General features: G+C 30.5%; 1 protein-coding gene across 4 annotated transcripts in view; it reads right to left on the bottom strand.

Annotated features, from left to right (window-relative positions):
• Positions 1-13,434, bottom strand: part of LOC127164609 (coiled-coil domain-containing protein 136) — a 45,394-nt gene that overhangs the window by 10,981 nt on the left and 20,979 nt on the right. For all 4 annotated transcript variants that reach the window (XR_007827681.1, XM_051108630.1, XM_051108631.1 and 1 more), the window contains exons 3-8: positions 12,725-13,057; positions 12,442-12,516; positions 8,133-8,444; positions 2,689-2,806; positions 1,642-1,912; positions 16-150 (exon numbers count right to left, since the gene is read on the bottom strand). Coding sequence is in view for 3 of the 4 variants with exons in the window: in XM_051108630.1 (XP_050964587.1) it covers positions 16-150; positions 1,642-1,912; positions 2,689-2,806; positions 8,133-8,444; positions 12,442-12,516; positions 12,725-13,057 (1,244 nt within the window). In the remaining variant the exon portion in view is untranslated. The remainder of the gene's footprint in view (positions 1-15; positions 151-1,641; positions 1,913-2,688; positions 2,807-8,132; positions 8,445-12,441; positions 12,517-12,724; positions 13,058-13,434) is intronic.

Below are 13,434 nucleotides of genomic sequence, written 5' to 3' on the forward strand. Positions count from 1 at the left end.
TTTATGACCTCTTACCTGAGCCTTCCTCCCAGCCAGCCGATCAAGCTCCGCCCTACAGCGCTGCAGCTCCGCCTCTAGCTCCGCCCTCTCCCTCTGGCTGCTTTCATACAGCCCCTGCAGTTCAATAAGCTCTCCTTTCAGTCCTTCACACTAAAACAAGGGAGAGATATAGAAAAAGAACAAACAAAAGAAGACAACTGATTAGATTCAACGAGTCACAGGGAGAGTATTAGCAGCGTTTTTTGTGGCAGAAAGACAGAGGAATTCAATTTTCTTTGTTGTCACACTGTCAGGGGTTTTTCAGTGATATTTGCCACAAGGTCATGTTGTTTTGACTTGACTTAACTTAAGTCAAAACAACTAGATATTCTGCTAGCATCACATATTTGGCTCACACTTTTGTTGACACCACGGCAGATGGTTTTGTTCGCAACCTGACATGACTCAATATAGCCCATACTGAGAGTGGAGAATGTTTTTAATTAGTATTTTTTACCATGAAATCATTTTTAAAATATGAATTATTCGACATTACTCAACTTACCCCATACAGACAGAGGAGAGTGTTCTTAATTAATATTAATAATAGTTCTTAATTAATATTAAAATGAGATTTTTAATGTTTCTGAAGCAGCTTCTTCTGCTCACCAAGCCTGCATTTATTTGATCCAAAATACAGCAAAAGCAGTAAGATTGTGAAATATTTTACTATTTAAAATAACTGCTTTCTATTTAAACTTCTATTCTATTCTATTTTTATTTTTTGAGCAGCAAATCAGAATATTAGAATGATTTCTGAAGGATCATGTGACTGGAGTAAGGATGCTAAAAATTCAGCTTAGAAATCACAGGAATAAATTTTAAAGTATATTCAAATAGTAAAAATATTACTGCTTTTGCTGTACTTTGGATCTAATAAATGCATATATATACAGTATATTAGTATCTTACGCTCATCAAGGCTGTCTTTATTCGATCAAAAAAAAGAAAAAAACTGTAATATTGTGAAATTTTACTGCAATTTTAAAATAAAGCGTTTCTATTTTAATATACCCTAAAATATAATTTATTTCTGTGATGCAATCCTGAATTTTAATCAGCCATTAGTCCAGTCTTCATTGTTATTATTTAATAATATTTTAAATAAATGCTGGTTAATATTTTTTTGGAATCTCTGACAATTTTTCAGAATTCTTTCAGAATATATATATATACAAATCGATAAATTGTTAGGAAAGATTTCTATTTAGTCTATTATTCTATTATTTTTATATGTCAAAATATAAAAATTAATTAAAAAAAAAATTTGTGTGAATCTGTACATAACATTTACAAATTTACACAAAATAAATGTACACCATTTTTTAAAATGATAATTTAATTATAAATAAATTATATATAATAATGTCAATCTATGAGAAAGTGAGAGAGTAAAGTTAACATGAAGCTGAATTCTTTATTTAATCTATTTCATCCAAGCAGTTGGTTGAAACTGACTGAAATGTCCAAAAATGTGTAAAATTGAACATGCACTCTAAAGTCCAAACACCTGTTTTCTGGCCAAGTGAGCATGTTAAATCTCTAAATATCTGCCAAATAATCTAAATTCTATCACTAATGTAAATTCCAGACATTGCGTACCTCTCTCTGGACCTGTGATGCTTTCTCCTCTGCCTGTTTCACCTGGTCTCTGAGAGCGAACACCTCTGAAAACCCTCCACTCATGCCCGTCGGGGTGACGGGTTTCCCCTCAAACGAGATGTTCTTTTGGGTATAAGCGTCCACCCATTTCCCACCTGCTTCCAACGTGTTGACGAAACACTCGGCCGTCACCTCTTTCTCTACATCTTTTTCAGTGTCATTTTCTCCATCACTCTGCTCTGCTTTCAGGGCCAGGCATGAATCAGCTGAGCTGTCAGGATGAAAGCAGGAAAAATACAGTACATTTATTATAGATAGATGTGCATGCTGTGTTGCATTTTTTAGCGTATTACTAATGTACTTGAACTTGTGAGCTCTTCCTGCACTCTTTGTGTGTGTGTGTGTGTATGAGACAGCCGCACTGCAGTACTCATCACTGATTCCTTCTTATAATCTTTTATTCAAAATCTCAAAAACTCTTTGGTTTCTCATCCTCATTCGCTCTTTTAGTCTCTCACAGTGCTTCTAAAGGCTTTACAGTGAACACATAAATGTCATAGAAAAAAATCTATTTACTACACATTCAGACAACCTATTGAGTGACACATTAGAAAATCAAACCTATGAAATGATATATTAATCAACCAAGCGTTTCAATATTTTAAACTGTTTATAATCAGCCGTTCAGCAGTTATTCTTCTGAGCTGAAATATTTAGCACTAGCATAAAAAATAAAACATAATGGTATATTTACAGCAGAATTCATTTTAAATAGAGACTGAATTAGATTCATAAAGTCAAGGAAACCTTGATGTCTTAAAATAGCTGTCATCCCGCTGCCAAAATATTTGGATAAGATGAAACACACAGTCATTAATGTTTCATGTTGCTGTGAAACACTTTCATAGCTGCTAAATAGTTTTAGTGTGAGTGCCCATTGAGACAGATTATGGCTGAATGCTTCAGCGGTCACGCCGGCCTTATTAACAGAGACAGTGGCTGATTTGTCTTGATTGTGTTTGATTGACAGGCCGTGTGGCCAATCACCTGGCTCGCTGCTGCTCCAGCATCTCCAGTTTCTCAGAAAGCTGCTTGTTGTCGTTCTTCAGGGTCTGACACTCGCCCTTCAAGGAGCGACACTCCTCCATCAGCTGGTCCATGTCACCTGTCCGATCGCAACAGAACAGATGTCAGCCAAGCAGAAGTGGGGAAAAACATTGAATACCCAATTAGCGTGCTACTTTTAATATGTCTGCTATTCGAAATTTGTGACCTTGGACCACAAAACCAGTCTTAAGTAGCATGGGTATATTTGTAGCAATAGCCAAAAATACAAAGTATGGGTCAAAGTGATAAATTTTTCTTTTATGCCACAAAATCATTAGGATATTAAGTAAAGATCATGATCCATTAAGATATTTTGTAAATTTCCTACCGTAAATATATCAAAACTTAATTCTTGATTAGTAATATGCATTGCTAAGAACTTCATTTGGACAACTATAAGGTGATTTTCTCAGTATTTTGATTTTTTTGCACCCTCAGATTGCAGATTTTCAAATAATTTGTCCTGTCCTAACAAACCATGCATCAATGGAAAGCTCATTTATTCTGCTTTTAAATTATGTATAAATATTAACTTAAAAAAACCTGACCCTTATGACTGGTTTTGTGGTCCAACCCTCCCACTCTGCTTTTAATTTTTCTGGATTCTGTTTTTATTCATTTTAATTTTTCTGGATTCTGTTTTTATTTGTTTTAATTTTTCTAGACTCTCTTTTAATGGTTAAATTAAAAAATATTAATAAAAAAGCATGTCATATTAATTGAACACCAATTTATTAAAAGTTTATCAAGAATTACATTTTTTAAGGCCCTATGAAATACATTTTATTTTTTCCAGAATTCCTTTTTTATTTTATTTTTTTCCAATTTTTTTTTCTGTTTTATTTTTTCTAGACTTTTAATGGTTAAATGAAAATTAACAAAAACTAAATTTTGAAGGCCCTGTGAAATCAGTTTTAGTTTTTACCGAATTCCATTTTATTTTATTTTTACCAAATTCCCTTTTTTTCCCGTTTAAAATTTTCTGGATTCCATAATTTATATGTTTTAATTTGTCTAGACTCTGTTTTAATGGTTAAATAAAAATATATATATTACTCAAAAAGCATGCCTAATTAATTGAAATCATGAAACTTCCACAATTTAACAGCAATTTATTAAAAGTCCAACAAAAATTAAATTTTTGTCATTTTTCTATGAAATATGTTTTTTCTGTCACAATTTCTTCAAGTTAAACCAAACCTACTTTTGATTTATTCATCCAAAATTAGTCAAATTCCGTGACTCCTGAAAAAATCCTTCCTGAATATGTTTAATTTATTAAAAAAAAAAAAAGTCCAAATTACACCAAAATAGATTTGTGACTCTGGACCACTTTTCTATTTCTGTTAATGTATGGTATGTTTCGATATGACAATATTTGGCCGAGATACAACTATCTGATCATCTGAAATCTGAGGGTGCAAAAAAAAATAAAAAATATTGAGAAAATCGCCTTTAAAGTTGTCTAGATAAAGTTCTTAGCAATGCATATTACTAATCAAAAATTAATTTTTGATATACTTACATTAGGAAATGTACAAAATATCATCATGGATCTTTACTTAATATCCTAATGATTTTCCGCATTAAAAAAATCGCTAATTTTGTCTCATACAATGTATTTCTGGCTATTGCTACAAATATACCCATGCTACTTAACACTGGTTTTGTGTTACAGGGTCACATTTGTTTCAGATGTTTGTGAAACAAACAATACATATCTATGGCAGGAAAATAGTGAACATTTGACCAGGGAGCCATAAATACACACCAAACCCTGCAACTAGTCTCCATGGAAACAACCCATTCTGCTCTCTTCCCGCTGCAGCAGTCTGACCTGTCAATCAGGAGTCATGTTTGCCTTGCATGTTCCCCATGGTGCAACGCTCAACCCCCCGATAGCATAGGCTCTAATCTAGAAGGAATCTCACTTGCAAACAACTCTGCACTCTGACTCTGCCAGGCCCGAATGTGTACGTGGTGTAAATAACCATCACTGATAAACAAGTTCACCGCAGTCGCATCTGACCCCAGATCAGCGTTAACATGAAAGCATCAATCTAAGACTCTAATGTGTTCGTGTTCGACACTGGTTTGCAATCAGCGCATCTAACCGCATGACCCCGCCAGCACTGGTATGTTGTTTTTAATGCAGAGCTTAATATAGTAAAGTTGTACCAGCATCGAGGGAGCAGAAGGCAGCCCCGGCGCCCTAAGAAGCAGAGAAAGACATCAACACCAGACAAATGGGGCTCTGTGGAGGTCCTGCACTCTGTCAGAATGTCAAACAGACACTCAGACACTGAAAGAAGCTGTAATACACTCGCATTTGTCAGCGACAGTGCATTCTGGGTAATATCAGAGTACTGTGTCGTATCATGGAACGAGGAGGAAAAGTTGATAAAACGTCTGCAGGGCTTATTGGCTATCAGCTTCTGTCAGTAATGCTGGAATGAGGTTATGGGATATAAAGAAACGTCTGGCTGGAGAAATCTTGCTGGCTAACGCACAGAATCGCAGACGAGGTCTGGAAAAATTGACTCCATGGAGCATGTAACTTCGCATGTGTGTGGAATAGATGGAGTATACCACAAAATTATAGATAAGCAGACCCACAGAAATATATACATGTGATTTTTTGTCAACTAACTGAAATAAGTTTGTGTTGTCTTTATATTAAATTAAGTCAATAGAAATCTTTTATATATATATATATATATATATATATACTACCGTTCAAAAGTTTGGGGTCAGTAAGACTTGTAATAGTCTTTAAAGAAGTCTCTTATGCTCATCAAGGCTGCATTTATTTGATTAAAAATATAGAAAAAAAAACAGTAATATTGCAAAATGTTTTTACAATATAAAATAATGTTTTTTATTTTAACATACTTTAAAATATAATTTATTCCTGTGATGAAAAGCTGAATTTTTATCAGCTGTTACTCCAGTCTTAAGTGTCACATGATCCTTCAGAAATCATTCTAATATGCAGATTTATTATTAGAATGATCAATGTTGGATAATATCAACAGTTGTGCTGCCAAATATTTTTTGGAACCTGTGATGTTTTTTTTCAGGATTCTTTCATGAATAACAAGTTTAAAAAGTACAGTGTTTATTCAAAATATAAATATTTTATAACAATGTAAATTATTTATTATTAACTTTTAATAAACTTTTAATTATTAACTTAATACATCCTTGGTGAATAAAAGTATTAATTTCTTAAAAAAAAAAAAAAAAAAAAAAAAAAACAATAAAAATGTACTGACCCCAAACTTTTGAACGGTAGTGTATATATGTTATAATGATATCAGCATGGTATCATTTAAGCCTCACATAAACATTTTTGCATGTTAACATTTTTTTTGCATTATTTAGTATGTTTTTTAAGCCCAATATTAAGTTTTTTTATCTTTAGATTTGTATTACTGTTATAGCTGTAATATTTTTCATTCGTTTTTTATTTGTTTTTATTTTAATTTAAGCTTTGTTTTTGTTATTTTTATTGATTTTTGTCATATAAATATTTTATACAGTTTTTTATTTTATAAATATTTATTAAAGTTTAGGTTTTTCATCTAATATTTATACTTTCATTTCAGCTTATATACTTTATTTCAGTTTTATTTGAATTACAGAAACTAGTTTTTAACAGTTGAACTAATAGGTTTATAGAAACCTTTATTATTTTTATATTGATAATATGATATTAACAGTGTCTCTTAAGCCTCACATAAACATTTTTGCATGCTTACATTTTCATTAAGGTATTATTTAGTATGTTTTTTATTTAGTATTATTTCAGTATTAGTCATTATTTAGTATTTTATTTTTAATTCATAATTGTTTTTATTTTAGTATTTTAACTTAAACTTATTTCGGTTAGTTAGCCCAGGCATTCATTCATTCATTCATTCATTCATTTATTTGGTTGGTAGGTTGCTTTAGGTTTTTCATCTAATATTTAAACTTTCATTTCAGCTTTTTATACTTTATTTCATCTTTATTTCAATTACAGAAACCAGTTTTTAATAGTTGAACTAATAAGTCTATAGAAACTTTTATTATTTTTATATTGATAATATGCTATAATGGTATTAGCATAAACATTTTTGCATGTTAACATTTTCATTAAGGTGTTACTTCAATGTTAAGTATTTTTATATGCATTGTCATATATATTTGCTATTATAGTTTTAATATTTTTAATTAGCTTTAATTTTTATTAATTGTTTTTTATAAATATTTTTATTTAGTTTTTATTTTTGTTTATTTATTTATTTTAGTATTTTGACTTAATCTTATTTCAGTTAGTTAGCCTAAGCAACATTATTAATTTTCATTTACATATTTATTAAAGTTTAGGTTTTTCATCTAATATTTATACTTTCATTTCAGCTTTTATACTTTATTTAGTTTATTTAGTTTTGTGTGTTTTTGTCATTTTTATTAGTTTTTGTTGCATAAATATTTATATTTAGCTATGGGGTTTTATTTTTATGTTGTTTTTTATTTGTATTTATTTATGTATCTATTTATTTAGTTACTTATTTATTTATATTTTTGTATTTTACCTTAAACTTATTGTCACTTCTAATTTTTAATTATTTATTTATTTATTTTAATTTAGGTTCTTCCATCTAATAGTTATGCTTTTATTTATACTAATGTTTATATTTTATTTATTACAGCTTAATATATTTTAGTTCAGCTTACTTTCAATAACAGAAACCAGTTTTTACTAGCTTTCATTTTAGTTAACAATAATGACACTAATTAAGCAATTTTCCCTTAATGGTGAATGTTGACAATGTTGTGAATTCAGGTTTTCTTATAATTTAAGACATTTATACCCCACAAACACAACATTTGTCTTTCTGTTAATTACTAACTTGTGTATGTAATTCTTGCATAAACAGTAGAAACCTGAAACAGACATTTGCATTCTCACTATTTCACTCTTCTTAGCTTCTGCATCTGAGCAAATCCAAACAGACATATGGGACAAGATTGTGCCAAAGTGCACACAGCCAACAGATCTCTCTCTCACACACACCCTCATGGAAAAACAGGCCCGTCCTGCCAACTGCAAAGAGCTGTTTTGGAGAGGTGTGAGTCTGTGCTGTATTATTTCCCAGTTGTACCATCTCACTGCTCATTAGAGGTCATTTACTCTCATATTACCACAGTATTTTAGAGTGTGTTGAGTTCATCCAGTGCACTCCTATTTGTACAAGGAGGATGTTCAAACACTTCATTGTGTTTTGAAGCACATTACACAGCATCAAACCAGCACTAGCCAGTAAAAACTAATCTTCAAGCTGATATAAACTGGTCTTTTTATTTGGGATATCCCTGTAGTGCGATGAGAATCAGACCTTCTCCTCCTGCTTTCTCCTGTTCTTCCCTGCGCTGGTTCTTCATGCTGATCTCGGCCCGTAATGTGGTGAGCTCCAGCTCGTACTCTTGCGTGGTGCCACGCAGACGCTCCAGTTCGGCGCGCAGACGACACAGCTCCTCCTGCAGCAGGGCGATGTCATTTTCTCGCTCGGCTGCCGCCTCCTCTGCCGCCTGCTGCAGCTCCTGCACCTCCTCCTGTGCCACACGCAGCTCCTCCTGTGCCTCCCACAGCTCGCTGGCCTTCTCCTCCTCAAGGCTGTCCAGCTCTTCTTGCACCGAACGCAGCTGGGCTGTGGGTCAGAGGTGGGACAGAACAACATTATCAACTAAAAATTGAGTAATATAAAGTATTGCAGTACAGTGATGATATCATATGGTACTTACAATGGTACTTTGATATGTACCAAAGCATTAAATAAAATCATGTTCATATGGCATGGAATTTACATGGTACTTTTAGGTGATATGATGGTATTCAAGTGTTTGTTGGGAAATAAATGAGAAATTGATCCCTATGTGCCTAAAAAGTTTTAAGAGTCAAAATTAGACAAAATAATAAAACATAAATTATAAACTGATTTGGGAAGAAAAATAAAATAAATTAAAAGACATATATAAAAAATAAAGGCACAAACCAAATTACTAAAATTAAAACGAAAACTGACAAAATAAAAGCTAATTCAAATACTTCACATTGCAGGTCATCTAAATAAAATAAAATAAAATAAAATAATAAAAAATAAAATTACTAAAATGAATGTATACTATATCTACAGCATAGAAATGTTATGATAAATAAATTAAAAATAAACACTATTTATTTCTAATCCACATTTGTGTGGAAATCTATTAAATCTTCAAATGTTTTTATTGTTAAATAAAACAAAAACTATAAAAATTAGTTTTTGGTAGTTGAAATAAAAAAAAAAAAAATAGATGAACAAATTTAAACTTACATTCAAACAAAAATTTGAAATATTGTTTCAGCAACCAAATTAAATTAAATTAAATTAAATTAAATTAAATTAAATTAAATTAAATAAGATTAAATAAAAATGGTAATATATCAAAATAACAAAGGCAAAAAAACGAATTACTAAAACTAAAACTGTCAATATAAAAATATAAGCTAATTGAATAAAATAAAATAAAATAAAATAAAATAAAATAAAAATTACAGGCAAATACCAAATAATAAAATTTAAATTAAGACAATATGAAAATAAAAGCTAACTGAATAAAAATAAAATAAAACACAATGGAAATATATATAACACACATATATAGCACATACCAAATTACTAAAATGAAAACTGACAATATAAAAATAAAAGCTAAATAAAATAAAATAATACATGAAAAAATGACAAATAATATAAAAAATACAACAAAACAAGTAAACAAAAATAAAATAAAATTATACATGACGAAACCAAATAAAGTGAAATAAAATATAATAAGATGGCAATAATAAATAAAATAATAAATAATATAATAATAATAATAAAAAAAATCACACTAAATAAAATTAAAAAAAACAAGTAAATAAAAATTAAGTAACAAAAATAAAAGGTAATTCAAATACCTCACATTGTGGTTCATCTGGATATTTACTGGATATTTAATGAAAATGTGCATACTAACAACAGTATATGCTGCAGAAATAATAGGAGTAGTATGCTATTTCAGAGTTGGTGCATACACTTCTAAAACCTTATGAGCTGTCAACTAACTAATAAAATCCATGTAGCATTTATATCTGCACCGTTTGAGTACATCAAGACCATCTGAGGTCTATAATCAACCACTTCACTGAAAACCAAGGACATTTGAAGTGAAAAATACAGGCCTTCAGCTCACGTCTCATTACAGCATTCACTCAGCACGTCCAGCTATCAAGCACAGTAGCAAAAAAAAGTCAAAACCTCTCAAATTAGCCACACAAAGTGTGAATTTTAGTCTGCAGGGGCTTCTGGAAAACTATAATCAGACTCCTTCTTGCAAGGCGGTAAAACGGCTAGTAAAAAAAAAACTTTCAGCACAGACTGTGATTAAACCGAAATTCATATTTGCGATTCCATTACTCACGATGGTACCTCGCCGCAACCCGTGCACTTCTGCAAACACTGGTTTACATTGCCTCCTCACAGTTCATTTAATTTAATTACAGCACAGCCGCAGAGAAAGTGAAAGTGAGTCACTGGGGAACTGAACAACAATTCCATCATCTCTGCTTTTCCCATCTCCCCTCTTGCACCCAAGTAGCACTCAAACAAACTAACTGAAATGGAATGTCAGCAGCACAGGAAATGACATCATGCTTGAAGGACTCTGTGGTAGTTACCCGATAATCTCCATCATAAAACATTCACAGATAACATTGAGTTTGAATGGAAGAAGACCTTGTGGGAGTGTTTGAACATGACGTGCAGAGAGTAATGCAATTAGTTGATGTTATCATTATAATGCATTCATGAAGATAACAAAGCCGCATTGGAACAAAGGAACGTCGGATATGTTCAAAATATGATGTGAGCTTAATGCATTCTGCATACTGTCAAATACTGAAACAAGTATGTGAAACAGTATAAAAAAATTAACATTTATGATACATTGTTGTCATTTTTAGAGAGTGGTATCCAATTTTCATTTTCATTTTTGAAAATAAAATAAAAAAATGACACAAAACAAAATAAAATGACACTTAAAACGAAATAAAATGAAACAAAACAAAATAAAATAATAAATAAAATGACGATAAACAAAACAAAATGACAATAAATCAAATTTAAAAATCAAATAAAATGTAAATAAAACTAAAAATAAAAGACATAAAATTGACAAAACAAAATAATAAATTAAATAAAATGACCATAAACAAAACAAAATGACAATAAATACAATAAAGAAATCAAATAAAACAAGTAAATAAAATTAAATTAAATAGTGAAATAAAATGACACATAAAATGAAATAAAATTAAACTAAACTAAACAAAATAATAAAAAATATTAAAAATTGACTCATGAAATGTAATATATAGTGAAATAAAATAAAATACAAAATGAAATAAAATTAAACTAAATATAATAAAATAAAAAACATTATGTAAAATTAAGTGAAATAAAATGACACATAAAATAAAAATAAGATTTAAACAAATCAAAATAAAATAATAAAGAAAATAAGATGACAATAAACAAAATGACAATAAATAAAAAAACCTAATAAAACAAGTAAATAGAAAATGTAATTAAATTAAGTAAAATCAAATCAAATCAAAACAATAAATAAAATTAAAAATTTAATAAAACAAGTACATACAAATTTAATTAAATGAAGTAAAAGAAAAATCAAAACAAAATTGCAATAAATAAAATAAAAAATAAAATAAAATAATAAATGACAAAACTAAATAAAGTGAAATAAAATATAATTCGATGGCGACAATAAATAAAACAATAAATAATATAATAATAAATATAATAATAATAAAAAATAATAGTAAATAAAATAAGATGATGATAAACAAAACAAAATGGCAATACATAAAATAAAAAAATCTAATAAAACAAGTAAATAAAAATAAAAGAAAATAAAGTGAAATAAAATGACATAAAATGAATTAAAATAAAATAATAAATAAATAAAATGTCAAAAAAACAAAACAACATAATAAATAATAAATAAATAAATATAATTTATAAAAAAAATAAAAAAATAAAATAAAATAAAATAAAATGTTTTATTAAAAAGATCGTAGATATAAAATGTTTTCAGACCAAAATGTTTCAAAAAATGGAAGGTGAGGTCAAGCACTTTGCATTGTGGGATAAGGTACCCAGTGCATTATACGATGATGTGCATTGCTCATTACGGCAAATGCTATCTGGGTACTGAATGCATACAAAAAAAATTGCATGCTATGCACAGTAAACATTGTATTTACTCCAGTCTAATATTTCCAAGCATAGCCAACGATTTCTATTTTTAACCCAGCACAGCAGTGTGAATATGCAAATCGCCTCTTCAAATCATCTGTGGTCTGTGTTGAAATCATAAAACAGCTTGATGTATCAAGAATGTTTATTCATTAGCGTTGGACACAGCTGTTATTCAATATGCCAAATGTAAGAGGATATTTATGTTGCGCGATGACTGAGTAAAACTATTTATATCTGTCATATTTGAAGTCTGCTAAAAGTTAATTGTATTTATTTTATGATTGGCTGCAGTTATTAGTGCTGTAAGGCATACACATCTGTTTCTAAATGTGTTTCCGTTCACCTTGAAGTCTCTGGATCTGTCTCGTAAAGCTCTCGGCCTGGTGGGCACTTGCCAGACGTTCTTCCTCCAACAGACCTACAAAGCAAAAGAACGACATTAAACGGCGACTGGAGGGACATTAGAAATGAGTAATTAGTGACTTATCACTGGCATCTGACAATATTAACAAGCCAGGATTGTTTGTGTGAGGGTATGACAGGTGGTTTGGCAGTCAGTAACAGCTGAGGGAACTCCTTGGTGATGACGTCACACCCTAAAAACAGACCAGCATTAGCAAACGCACCCTGAAGCTCGTTGTAGCTCTCCTCGTGCCGTTGCGACACCTCTCTGGTCTCATCCAGCTCCAGGAGCAGCTGCACCACCTGCGACCGCAGCACCTCCAGTTCATCTTCGTCCTCCAGTCCTCTTTGCTCCTCTCTGTGGCCCTCCTTCTCCTCCTCCGGCGTCTCCTCCTTCACCTCCTTCTTCTCCCGCTCATCCTCCTGTCCCTTCTCTCCGTTTCCGGCCTCCAGCTCCTCTTGGTCTCTCTCCTCCTTGTCCTCAAGCGAGCCTCGCTCTTTGGCCGTCATTTCGCTGCCTATGCCAGGCCGCTCCGCTTTCAAGTCACACACATCGTCTGAGAGAGAAAAGAGATCAAAGATAAATAAACATATAAATAAATGTAGATAAAATATATAATTACTGATTCTAACGGATATAAAAAATTACATATATATAAATTACATATATAAAATAATGCATAAAATCTAATAAAATTAAACAAAATAAAATAAAATAATAAATAAGATGACATGACAGACATGACAATAAAATAAAATAAAATACAAAAATAAAATGAAACAGAAAGTGAAAAAAATGAAATAAAATAATGCATAAAATGAAATAAAACTGAACAAAAACAAAATTAAATGATAAATTAAACAAAATGACATGATAAACAAAACAAATGACAATAAATAAAAAATAAAATAAAATACACAAAATAAAATGACA

Source organism: Labeo rohita, chromosome 4, assembly GCF_022985175.1.
Source record: "Labeo rohita strain BAU-BD-2019 chromosome 4, IGBB_LRoh.1.0, whole genome shotgun sequence".
Lineage (NCBI taxonomy): Eukaryota > Metazoa > Chordata > Actinopteri > Cypriniformes > Cyprinidae > Labeo > Labeo rohita.